Here is a 12871-nt window from a genome sequence, read left to right as displayed (position 1 = left end):
TTTTTCTTTTTGCTCCTGATCAGGTGCTCTGACATATATTTAGACTGAGTAAATGGGTAGGACAAATGCAGGGAGGGCCTAAAGCCCAAATTGTCCAGCATGGCAAATGTGTTTTTGTAGCTGTCAATTAGGAGGAAAGACATTCTTTAGAATTCAATGCAAAATCTGACTTTGTTTATTTGGGTAGGGCCGGGACGATACCAGGATCGCGACAAAGAAACAACACGAAGTGGATTGAACTTTTGTTGGAAACAAACGATATGTTGTCATCCAGTCACATGTATTTATTTCCCAAACTATGGAACACAATATTTTACATACAGCAGGTTTTTAAAAGGACCGAAGATTTTAGTCTGCTTCGTGTTTTAATTTTTGCCATGGAAAAAATATTGCAATACTGGTATCTCTCCGGCCCTAATCATTAGCTAGATGTTTTAACTTCATGTTTAACTAATCTGCATCGTTTTAGAATCAAAGGCAAATTGGCAGTGATAGTTTTAGTAATCTTCTACAACATGGCAGTTAAGAACCGAATTGCAATGTAGGCATACAGTCCAATTTTTATATCCAAAATGACAATTAATTTTAATGTTTGTGCCCCCACAGGCAGCAGTATAGTAGTGGTGGTGGGCACGGCTGGGACCGGTCGATGCAGTCCCAGGGAGCTGCCTACCAGCAGAACATGCAGAGAGGAGGCCACGGAGGGGGGCAGGGTCAGGGTGGCTACCACCAGCAACGTGGTCAGGATGACCGTCGAGGAGACCGTGGAGGACAACCGGTAACTCCATGACTTCGACCTCCAGATAATTGATGCATACAATACTCCGCTAATGTCTGCCGTCTTTTATTTACTGTGCAGCCCTTCTGACCGGTTTGGTTCTGTGTTTTACAGGGCTACAGCTCTGGACGGAATTACCCCTTGCCACCCCCAGCAAGAAGATACAATTGGAGTTAAATTTAGACTTGGGAAGAAGGCGAATATGATTTTTTTTTTTTCCCTCGCTATATTTGTCTTTCAGGCTGTTTTACTTAAGATGTTTTCTTTTAATAATACCGAAATGTTCTTATGTACTGAATTTTTAAGAATAATGCCTGTACAACTTGTGAAATACAAGTGAGTCAAGACAATTGTGTCATTGTCAGTTTGTTTGTAAAGTTGATATTGACCCCCCCTAATTTAGATTAGCTTAATATTTTATTTCAAATTTTCATAAATACAGCCAAATTAAACTATTCAGCTATTTGCATCACATATACCTTACATATTCCTCTTATCAATCCTCACAATCGCCATAAGCTTTCTGATGTGAAGCATTCATTGAAAAAATGTAAACTGAATATTCCTAAATCATGAACATGGCAAATCTTTAGACAATGGTTTAATTATTTTCGATTTTTTTATTTTTTTTTTCAATTCAAAATTCCTTAGATTGACGAACTCCATAGCAGTTGCATAGAGGCTTTGTTTGAGACATAATTACATAGCCTAATCAGAAACCATATTTCATTTCCTACCGGATTCAATAAATCACTCTCCCATTTTCACAGGTACATAAGTAGCTTTATGGTCCTCTAAATATATTTAATAGTTCTTCATTCAGTGCCCCTTTATTTAATGCGGACCCTATTATTATAAAGTAGGCAAATTTATCACAATTTTTTTGCGTGCTTATATTTCAAATGTTTAAATTAAATGGCCCACGAATAACAAATTATATTTATTGAAAATTTGAAACAACAAATGAGCTCAGTAGTTTGGAAATTCTCGCCTTTCATCTTTGTCTTACATTGTTTGCCCAAATCAGTCGCGGTCCAATTTAAATATCCTGCAAAATAGTCTTACATTTTAGGACTTTATCATGCTATAGACTACGTGCTTAAATATTTGTTTACTTAACCAGGCCTGCTTGTAACGACAAGAAGTATTGGAATTTATATTTTTGGACTCTTTCGTTCAATAATTGGGTGATAAGAACTAATAACAAATGTCATTGCATTAGGCCAACTTATTAATCAAAATTTCACTATAACCTACAGGTAAACTTCGTTACATCCGCATGTGCCACATGAATAAGCAGATATGCTTACATGTCAAGCGATTTATTGTTAGTTCAACTGGATTGTGATTTGAATATATGTATGCTATGCATCAATCACATTTGTAATTTACAAAAAATGATCGGACAAATATTTCGTTTAAACAATCACTGTCACATGAAATGTGTTAACTATATATACAGTTCAGGTTCATTAATCGAAATATTACAATACTTTGGCCCGATACCCTCAATGTGTCCTTTAAAGAATTGAATTCCAACAAATAAAACTTCACTCCCTTCACACCGTCACCGAGTGCTTGGAGTGTAATTTTTATCAAATACTCTTCATCAAAAGTGAAACACGCACGGTCGACTGTTTCTTAAAAATAGGTGCTCTATGCACCTCTCAAATGTCAATGAAGTATGGTGCTTCTGTTGTCCATGTCACCAACGACCACTGTCCTTCTCGATGTTTTTGTTCGTCTTAAAATCCACTTGACGTGTTCTCCAGAATGAAAATATAAAATGGCAGGTTTCTTCCTTTTACCAAGTTCTGCCATAAAGCAGGTTTGAACTGACCATGTTATTGGTGTATTCGATGAGAGCCGCGTCAGTCTGAGCCATGTTTATCTGGCTGTGTAGATTAGGGGAACTGGGGGACATTTCCTCCAGTTCTTCGGATAACGGATTATTCACCTGCTGATTGTGGTGATTGACCACCGCACTGCCCGATGCCGCCATCGCACCACCGGACACGTTCTGCTGCACCTGCTGATGCCCAGACGTCGGTATGCTTGACCCGTTCTGGCAGGGTTTGCCATCCTTCACGAGAACCGGGACCGCTACCCGCCTCGGTGACTGTTGCTGTGGGCACACACTGCCGTTCTCCTGTTGAATCTGCTGGTTCGCTTTGTCCTTTGCCTGGCGTTTCATTTTGTACCTGTGGTTCTGAAACCAAATTTTTACCTGGGTCGGCGTCAGGTGAATCATGCTCGCCAGGTGTTCTCTCTCGGGTGCCGACAGGTATTTCTGCTGCTTAAAGCGCCTCTCCAGCTCGTACACCTGGGCCTGAGAGAACAGCACCCGTCGTTTTCTCCTGGGCGCAGAGTGTAAGGTGACCATGGATTTGGTGGCATCCATCCCTGCCAACGTCCCCATCCCGGTCATGTTCATCCCAGTGGAAGCCCCCATGAATCTAGAAACTTTAATGGCACAGAGTTAAATAAATGAATATTAGACACCGGTTAAGTTAATTATTTGAATTCAGTCGTGGTGCGCAATGCAATTATCCACCATTTTGAAGTTGTAGTTTACATTTACGTTAATCAAAACGAATTGCATTTCTTAAAAGTCAGATCATAGGCTACGTGTTCAACTTACTTGTTGGGTAGCGGGTTTCGGCGTTTGCGCTATACCATGCAGTTGATGCTGCGCCGTTCCTCATTGTGTCTTGGTAAGACGGGAGGTCTCCCATATTCCCGATGCTCCCATTACAGTAGCCTCCTATGGCACTGGAAAATTGGGAGACGCTGTGTGGCATGTGATAGGTGCTCGCCACCCCGGTGTTATGGCACATGGAGTGCTGCTGGATGCCCGGTTGAGACACCTGAGTTTGTCGGTATGCGCCCAGCGAAGACGCGAGGTTCCCTGTACTGTCCATGCCTCCAAACTTTCTGTAGGTCTCCTCGATCGGGCTTAAAATATCTGTCACTGAGAAAGGAGTTGAGTGCTTTGGGCTCAAGGACATGGTTTAGCCCGCAGGTGAATTTGGCTGAACGCGGAACAAGTCCGACCGTTGTGTTGTGTCTCTGCTGCAGGACACCTACAAGAGTACTTGTGAGTCCGTCTGAGATTTCCAATGGATCGCCTTGGAGAAGGAGGGGAGCCTTGGGAGCTCTTATCTTGTCTTGACTCTAGCCAGGCGCCAGGTTTACGACAAACACGAGGGGCGGAGCAACGAGCCAACAATGGGCATTGACATTTTAACCGGGTAATTTAGGAACATTTTACTTTTGAGTTAAGATAAGCAAGATGCCATTTAGATGGTTTAAACGTCAACTTAATAAATACCTGTGATTATGGAACTAATTCGAAAAGTATATATTTTTTGGTCGGATTTCAAGTGAGACAATGGGCTATAGTTTTGGTGCATTCGGGTAATGCTGTTGCTCCAGCCAAAAAATAAAATGGCAACCTTTTTCTTAACTCGAGAGCTCTTCGAACAGACACGAGAGACCGAATCACGGACCACAATGAAGACTTTGTTTCACCATCCGACCTATCACATTCTGCATTTAAGGGTGTGATTATATTTACATTTTAGTGATTTAGCAGACGCTCTTATCCAGAGCGACTTACAGTAGTGAATGCACACATTTCTATATATATATATTTTTTTTCGTACTGGCCCCCCGTGGGAATCGAACCCACAACCCTGGCGTTGCAAACACCATGCTCTACCAACTGAGCCACACGGGACCGTATATTTTCCATAGATAAATTGGTAGGCTTGCATTACCCCATACAATAACGAACGTAACAATTATATTATTTTTTGCTTCTTTACTAAATGTAATCAGACAATACACAATACAATGGATTAGTATTTTAAAATAATACTTTATTCAAATCATATTTAGATGTGAAAATAACCAACTCTGTTATTCATCGCGTTTAATGAGTGCTTACTTGTCCAGTCATCCTGGTACTTTCCAATTTCCAATTAGGCCTATTTAATTGTGGACATGGAAACGGATAGAGTAGCCTGTGGCACAATGTCCTAGACCGCAACGATGGCATGGATTCAAATCAAAGTTCAGTCCTTGATGTGAACGAGATTCATCAAAGACAATTAAATGTGTATTAAGTCCTTATCTATTTTAAAATCAAAAAGATGGATCACCAGTAGCATGCTAATTGAGTTAAGAACTCATTGTTGCCATTTACTTTGATCTATAATGCTCATTTATCTCTGGTAGACCACCGGACAAAGGCAAGTTGAATCAACGTTGCTTCCATGTCATTTAAACAACAAAATGTGTGTGACGTTGAATGAAGGTAGAAAAGTTATTGGATTTCTAAAAAGTTGTCAACATAAGCGATTTTTTTTTACTCAACTTTTAACCAAAATCCAGTAACATGGTGACATTTTGTTGATTTCACATTGAATTAAAATAAGTTGACAGCTCAACCAAAAACGGTCTTTAAACTGACGTCTGTGCGCAGTGAGAAACGAGTACACCTGCTCATCCAATGCCGCATGCAGGCTAATCTGAACATTTTAAAAGGGTAAAATGTAGGCCTTATGGTGATTTCGCGACTTAAGTTACTATAAAACTGTCTAAATCATTTTAGGCTACCTCGAATGTTTGAGAGGTATTAACTTGACAACAGGTGAATTGATTTCCGTGAAATTATCTTTTGTCAATCTGTTTTAAATGAATTATGCTTGATAATTTCTTATCCGTGCAGATAGCGGAAGTCTGTATGCTAAAGTCCCTGTGGCAGAAAGAGATGGCAAGGCCAGGGAATGACAAGTGCTGAAGCACAGTCACATTTGTGCAGCCCACACACTGATGTATATTGAAACATTTCTTTTTTTAGAATTTAAGAATTGTTTTGTGAATGTGAATTTTTCAGATTTTAGTCCAAGTATGGTAATCATAAATCATTTTAAACGTATTTTCTTGATAAATGGCCTTGTCTCGGTCTTGATTCTGTCTGATAGGCGATCTTGCTTAGTCAAGATGTAGGGTTAGGCAATTTTTCTGTAGACCACTTTTTTAAATTCTGATTGGCTAAAGCCTAATGTAATTTACCAACTATTTAATTTGGATACCATTTTGCGCTTTCATTTTTGTTAGGCCTAGGCTACATCAAAGTTTTCAGCCTAGCCCAATTGTAGGGGGGGGGCCAGTGCTCCTGTGACAATTTTGGACCCCCTTGTGACCCCCCTAAATGTGGAGTATGAAATAATTTTTACACAACAAATTTTTGCTATGTTCTTTTTTTTTTTACATCCGTTATTAGACAGAAAATGCAAAACAATTGTTGAATGATTATGAACATGGTCTTTTGCCTGCTAATGCCTGCAATGCAGTGAAGAAAACGATATGACAACAATAACGTCTAATGTAACTGGCCCCTCTAACAGTACAACTGGCCCCAGCTTGGCCCCCCCAGTTGAAATGGTCTAGAACCGCCACTGGTACACGATCGCTTGTGCTGGTATATAGCATGAAAAGGGAATCTTTCAGCTCGGGTCTGTTGAATTCCAGCTTATTGCAGGTAACTTGTTTTTGTCTAACTTTTGAATGAATACCTGAGCAATGTTAATTCAACCGGGAAAATTAGACTCAAATTGTTCCATAACCTAATCGTTGGTGTAGCTATGGAAACCCGATAGGATAATTACGGTGCGTCTTGACACGTTACATTATATATATCCTAGGAAGCATAAGACTTCAACTCAAAATAGGTCAAAATCGTAGCCTATAGGAATTTATTTTAGTGTTATACATTATTAGGCTACATCATTACAGAAATATAACCCATAGGCTATCTATAGGCCTATAACTTTCGTTGAATAAGTTTCATATTATTAAACAAGTCCCAAGTAATGTTCCATTTAGACTACATACTGTTTTTCACTAGCTAGTAAATTCAATATCACTTGTAATCAGATCAACATTTGCACCATAACTAATATAGCACAAAGCAAAACAGACATTTTCATTGGGAAAGAACATAGGAGACGCTCGAGCACTAATCAGAACAATGACCCTCGATGATATAGGCCTATATTTGGACGTCAAAATCATATTTTTTTGCTTTCCAGCAATGACCGATTCTCTTGAGGTGACTGTAGCCTTCAGTAACTAACTATAGTGTGATCTCTGAATGATCTTTGAATTGTGTTAACGTTGTGCTATTTACAAGCTCTATAATTTTGCATCACCTCTCTATCCCCCATAAACGCACAGCCTACTTGCATATCAAACATTTTGAGATAATAAACAAAAAAACGCAAGCAACTCTTTTGAGGTTATATTTGAAAAGATCCCGAACGTCTTGGAGTAGAGGGATGGCATATTTGCTATCAATGGGGCACTTGATACATTCCGCCATCACTGGCTCAATAACATGAGAGAGATTTGGAGAGGTCAGTAAAGGGTTTCTGCGCTTAGAGTGAGGGCCCGGGTCCTGAACCGTTCTTGCTAATGCACCGGAGATGTAAGTGAAGCAAATGAGCTTGTGTGGAGTCCGTGCTTGTTAACCCAATTCAACAAAATGAAAAGCTATGATCTCAACTTTCATGTCACGGTGAGGGCAACAAGACAGAAACAAGACGGATGGAAATTATTTACCGGAGTATTTTTGTAGCAAACACTGTTCGACGGTTTCAGAATGTTGGACAATTGTGGTATATTCCTTTCTCAGGCGAAACACTTACAGAAGTGGAATCCCAGCTCTTCGCAAGACAAATGGCAGCTGTATTAAGCTACGCGCCAGTGCTGCAAACTACCAAAGGCATCGAATCGTGTTGCAACATCATTCCACGTGCACCGGACGATGGAAAAGGCCCCCATGACCACAATCAACCTGTTGGCCTGCTCTCTTTGTTTGGGCAATGCCTTATGAACGATTAGTTCATTTCAATTCCACCAAAAGCTGTGGGTATTTGCTCAACGGAGGGCTTAGGCTATGTTTGCCGATGACACTGTCTGACAATATTGTAAATAATGTCAATACGTTTCAAAAGATAAGTCAAATGTACATATTAATTAAGGTTCCACGGCAGGTGCACCGTTGCTATCGCTTGGAGGTAGGCTAGCCTATAAAACCCTATTAAAATAGCTTTTTGAGCATGCACGAGAAAAATCGCGTTGATGGTCTGGAGAGTGCAGTGGTAGCCTAAATGAATAAATCAAGAACTGGAATATGAATTTACTTGATACAGTGGTGAATTAAGTATAGTCTACTAATCAAAATGTTGACATTCAGATGAAACGTCATGGCACGATGAAACGTCAGGCCTAGTCGTTGCTTTGCAATCAAATGTAGGCTAGCCTGTCACCAAAGAATTATGGATAATAGAGAATTGTTTTAGCTTATTACATATTAATATATTACCTCACAAACATTTAGTAATATTTTTTATTGATGTAATGGAAGCACTTCGGTAACTTGTAAAGAGCATTTTAAGCATTGCGAAGAAAAAGTTGTATTATAGACACCATTGATGCCTACTGTGTGCCATCTTTTCCAGAAAATTGTATAGGCGGTATACTCACTATACAAAGTACTGACAGCATAATTACTACTATCCTACTGTAGCAAATAATAATATTATAGACTTATTATTAGAAGTAGATAGCTTGATAAAAAGCTGCTTTCGGCCCATGGGCGGCTTTCATTGATTGCTTTATTGTATTTAGATTTCGCCAATGTGAATTTCAGATTATTGCACCAAACAGTTTAATCTTCTTTCATGAGTAGCAGAGATAAATGTGTGTGCCAAGCCTCCTCAGTCAAGACCCTTTCATCCACTCCAGTATTATTTGTATTTTAATTCATGTTTCTTATATTATACATTAAATTATGCTTATATGTTAAAGGCGACCGGGGCTTTAGCATTGGACCAAGCGTGGATTTAAAGTGTATTTATTAATAGTGCGATTTGATGATATCAGCAGCCGATATGATCAAATAAATGATCATCCATAGGTCTAATACTTTAGATAGTTGGGAGGTATTTATTCTAGCAGAATAAATATAAATATTTACATATACACCTCCACCAAGAAATGTCGTGCATTATCAATTAACAAAACTGAAACTTTAGGGTTCTAAGCAAATGTTCTTTGTGCATTTTAACTCTTTTTTTTTTAATGTAAAAAAGAACAATATTTTGGAAGTGAAATTGGTCAAATGCCATAATCGTTTTGTAAACGGGTTTAACCCTCCTAAGTTTATCCTGTCCTTTGTTTTATTGTCGTTATTACAAATCTTGGAAGCGACTGACACGTTCGTCTATTCAGTCGTTTATTTGTTTGGGTCTGTTCCTCGAAAAGAGTGCCTTTTACGTCCCTTTTGATATTTTAAGTAGAAATCACGCACCAATATTTTATTTTAGAAACCTGTTTCTTAACTGAAGTCCCCTTTAATATAGACCACAGAACATTTTAATTAATCAGATTTGTTATATGAACAAAGGCTTGCTAAAGTGCCCTCCGTCAACCCCGTGTCACTTCTAGGAAGAATTTAACCCATTTAATCCCCACATTGTAAAGTTTCTCCATCATTGTAAAGCCCTAGTTATTTTGTTGCTTTGACAAAGCCATTTCTGAAGATTATTATTGGAGCTATTTCATATGATTAGTGATTCGTTGAAGTCTGTCCCGCATTTTAAGGTCAACCCTGTAACGTGAACTAAACTCTAGTTTTCAATAATATCCGCTTTAGCCGATATCCGCATAGCTGATGTTGGAGTTGGAACTGCATTAGAGCTGTCAAATCCCACAAGCGGAGATTGCCATTGGCTGCACTGAGTCGCATTAAGAGAAATCTCATGCAGCCTTGTTTCCAAGTTTGAACACTGGAATGTGAGAAGTCATCTACACCTTGATTAGGATGAAAGAAATCCTCATAATTTTGTTGAATGATTTTACAGTTTGAGCGTAATTTTCTATAGCATACACTCTCTTTCTGAACGTCTAACAGGAGTGGGGCAGGTGTGGCTTAGCGAGAATGATCGCTAGAGCAGCTGTTCACCGATTTGATGGCCCCAGCACAGTTCCACCGCTGACATCGCCAAACATCCGCTATGCTGGGTGTCTGCTATCGCAGGTTAACGCTTGATCTGATTGAATCTAGGCGTAATAAAACATGTTTTTTTTTTTCAAGAGAAACATTGCACATCTAATAGTGAAATCATAGTGTAAAAGCGGTGAGCTAGTTCTACTATTTTATGGCCAGACAGGTCACCCGTGAAACAAATCAGCGTTAGACGTCCATACATGTCTGAGGACGTCGGGAGATGTCATGGGAACCGTCCACGAGGGGCAACAATGAGCACTGTTACCTTCAAGTAGGTTTCGGTTTTTCTAGGGCGTTGCGGAACGTGGATGACGGACAGGAGTAAGGATCCTCTGATTCCAAAGGTTGCATGTTGGAATCCAGCGATAGAAAGTAGTTAATCTTGAGGATACCCTAGGATAGGGGGCGCCACAGCGCATTTTGAAAAAAAATCGTTCCCATTTTCAACGGCCTACTAATCAAACTCAGAAGCTAGGACATGCATATACTTATTATATATGGATAGAAAACACCCTAAAGTTTCTAAAACTGTTTGAATGGTGTCTGTGAGTATAACAGAACTCATGTGGCAGTCAAAACCCCGAGACCGATTGAAACAGGAAGTGGAATTCTGAATTGTGGACTCGACTTCTCATCTTTCCCTATTAATCACACCGTTAACAATGGTTCAATGAGCACTTCCTATTGCTTCCACTAGATGTCGCCAGTCTTTTCACAGTGGTTTGAGCCTTATACAGTCGAAACTCAGTGAATGAGACGCATTGGAAATTGGTCACAGGGGATGGGCCATCACCATTATGACGCCGGCGGCGCTGTCTACCCCCACCTTTGGAAATGTTTTAAAACACTCTGCAACCGTCCCCGTCGAATCTTATTGGCTCTCTAGGTGTTACAGGCCCTGAAGATTAATGTTTTACAACGTTTGACATGTTTGAACGAACCTAAATGGGAAAAAAATGTTTTATTTCGAAACGGCTGTAGTATTTGGATACAGTATTCAGACGCGCTAACAACAGAAAGCTAATGGAACATAAATGATGGACTTTTTCGACCGAAAATACATCTGTTGTGGACCTGGGATTCCTGGAAGTGCTTTCTGATGAAGACAACTAAAGGTAGGCGATTATTGACAATATTATACAAGATGAGATGTGACATGCGATTGTTCCAAGATGGCGCCGAGCTCGGTTTATTAGCTCATTTTCTGTGTATCGCATCTCCTTTTATCGCAAAGTGTGATTACCCAGTAAAGTTAATTTAAAATCTGGTATGACAGGTGTTCTCAAGAGATATTCATCTATAAATGTTAGATTGACAATATAAATTTAAAAAATCGTTTTCGAATAGTAATTTAGGGAATTGTAGCACTGTTTCCTGGGACGCATTTGAGGGGAAAATAGTTAGTCAACGTCAGACGCCGATGTAAAATGCTGTTTTTATATATAAATATGACCTTTATTGAACAAAAGAATGCATGCATTGTGTAACATGATGTCCTAGGTGTGTCATCTGATGAAGTTTGTAAAAGGTTAGTGCTGCATTTAGCTGTTTTTTGGTTATTTGTGATGCAAGTGGTTGGTCGGAAAATGGCTATGTTGTTGCTTTTTACGATGGACTCATCTAACATAATCTAATGATTTGCTTTTCCTGTAAAACCTTTTTGAAATCGGACGACGTGGGTCGATTCAGGAGAGGTGTATCTATAAAACAAACAAAATTATTTATTTTTTTAATGCTAATTGGCGATATGATTTTTCGCTGGATTTTGATCCCGCTAACGGGATGAGACGCTGAAGAGGTTTTAAACAAATATATATGTTTGTTTTATCCCAAACCTTAACCCTTACCTTAATGCCTAACCTTAACAATTTTGAGTTAATGCCTAAACTTAACATTAACTTAACTGTTATGGTCAACCTAGTTACTTTATTTGGCACTTAAAAGGCACTTACTGCAGATATATATATAAATATATTTTTTTACCAAGTTATACTTCTCAAAAGGCACAGGAATAGTGGAACGACCCATTTGTTCTTCATCCATATCAAAAACTTCATCCACCTGGTCCACCTGTGATCTCAAAAGAAAAATGAATGTTATAGGATTTTGTATTTGAGTTGCACCAGCAATCACTAAATAGCCTTGTAAGCTGTTAGACTAGTTATACCAATGATGATAATGATGACGATAGACCTATAGCCTATATACGCCTATCACAAGGCCATCTTTCTCAGGCGTTTCTATGACACACAAATCAATATCAGGTCCAATCACCTAAAGGGTACACACATCAATTTGATGACATTCTATTGGCAAGCTTCCATAGTAACTTCAAAAGGAGGTAATATAGACCAATTTCCAGTTCTGGGTATTTCTCCATATATCTCTCCCCAGATGCTGGATACCAGACATCCCAGCCCAAAGGCACAACAGCTCTTTGATAGTCTATGTTTAGTCTTTATTTTTGTTTTTGACACCTTGAGGCAAAGCATCAATACTGCTTTGATAGGGAATGTGGATATTTCATGTATTCTATACCACCTTCTTCAATGTCTTTGTTAAGCCAATAAATGGTTTATATTATTAAAAAAATATAAATGTATATGTGTGTGTATACTGTATAACCATGTTCTATTGCGATTCTTTCCCCTATTGCCAAAACAAATTGAGAGCTACTGTAGTGAAATATTTATCCATTCTTATTCCTGCACATGTGGCTAGAAAACATCTGTACAAAAACAAAGATCCAATGAATATGAATCTGCTGTCTATAATTAAAGGGCCACTTGGAAAGACATGAATATTCAAAGACATCCACCAAGAACAAGGAAGATGTTTGTATTCTGGGAAGAAGACCACTTCGCTGGACATGGCTGATCCTTGCCCTGGTGTATTGTGCATGCACTTCAAATGAACTGTGATTGTGCCTTTGATGTGAGTCATTGTATCATGCTGGCCAATTTAGAGTTTGCAGATACCGGGTGTAATATGACGGCTGTACACTACAGCCTCAC

At 39.1% G+C, this 12871-nt stretch overlaps 2 protein-coding genes across 2 annotated transcripts in view; one reads left to right on the top strand and one right to left on the bottom strand.

Annotated features, from left to right (window-relative positions):
- Window positions 1-1128, top strand: part of LOC100380636 (5'-3' exoribonuclease 2) — a 29280-nt gene extending 28152 nt beyond the window's left edge. Inside the window, exons 29-30 of the mRNA XM_014204881.2 lie at window positions 607-778; window positions 893-1128. Of these exons, the coding sequence (XP_014060356.1) occupies window positions 607-778; window positions 893-955 (235 nt within the window). The 3' untranslated portion in view covers window positions 956-1128. The remainder of the gene's footprint in view (window positions 1-606; window positions 779-892) is intronic.
- Window positions 1129-2079: 951 nt separating this feature from the next.
- On the bottom strand, window positions 2080-4220 carry LOC106607679 (homeobox protein Nkx-2.4). Its single transcript, XM_014204882.2, has 2 exons — window positions 3420-4220; window positions 2080-3241 (listed from the first exon to the last, which is right to left on the bottom strand). The coding sequence occupies exons 1-2, from the start codon at window positions 3784-3786 to the stop codon at window positions 2583-2585; spliced, it is 1026 nt and encodes a 341-aa protein (XP_014060357.1). The 5' UTR covers window positions 3787-4220; the 3' UTR covers window positions 2080-2582.
- Window positions 4221-12871: the final 8651 nt, after the last annotated feature.

This window comes from Salmo salar, chromosome ssa06, assembly GCF_905237065.1.
Source record: "Salmo salar chromosome ssa06, Ssal_v3.1, whole genome shotgun sequence".
NCBI lineage: Eukaryota > Metazoa > Chordata > Actinopteri > Salmoniformes > Salmonidae > Salmo > Salmo salar.
Note: the sequence above shows the minus strand (reverse complement) of the source record. Positions and strands in the feature narration are given on the sequence as shown.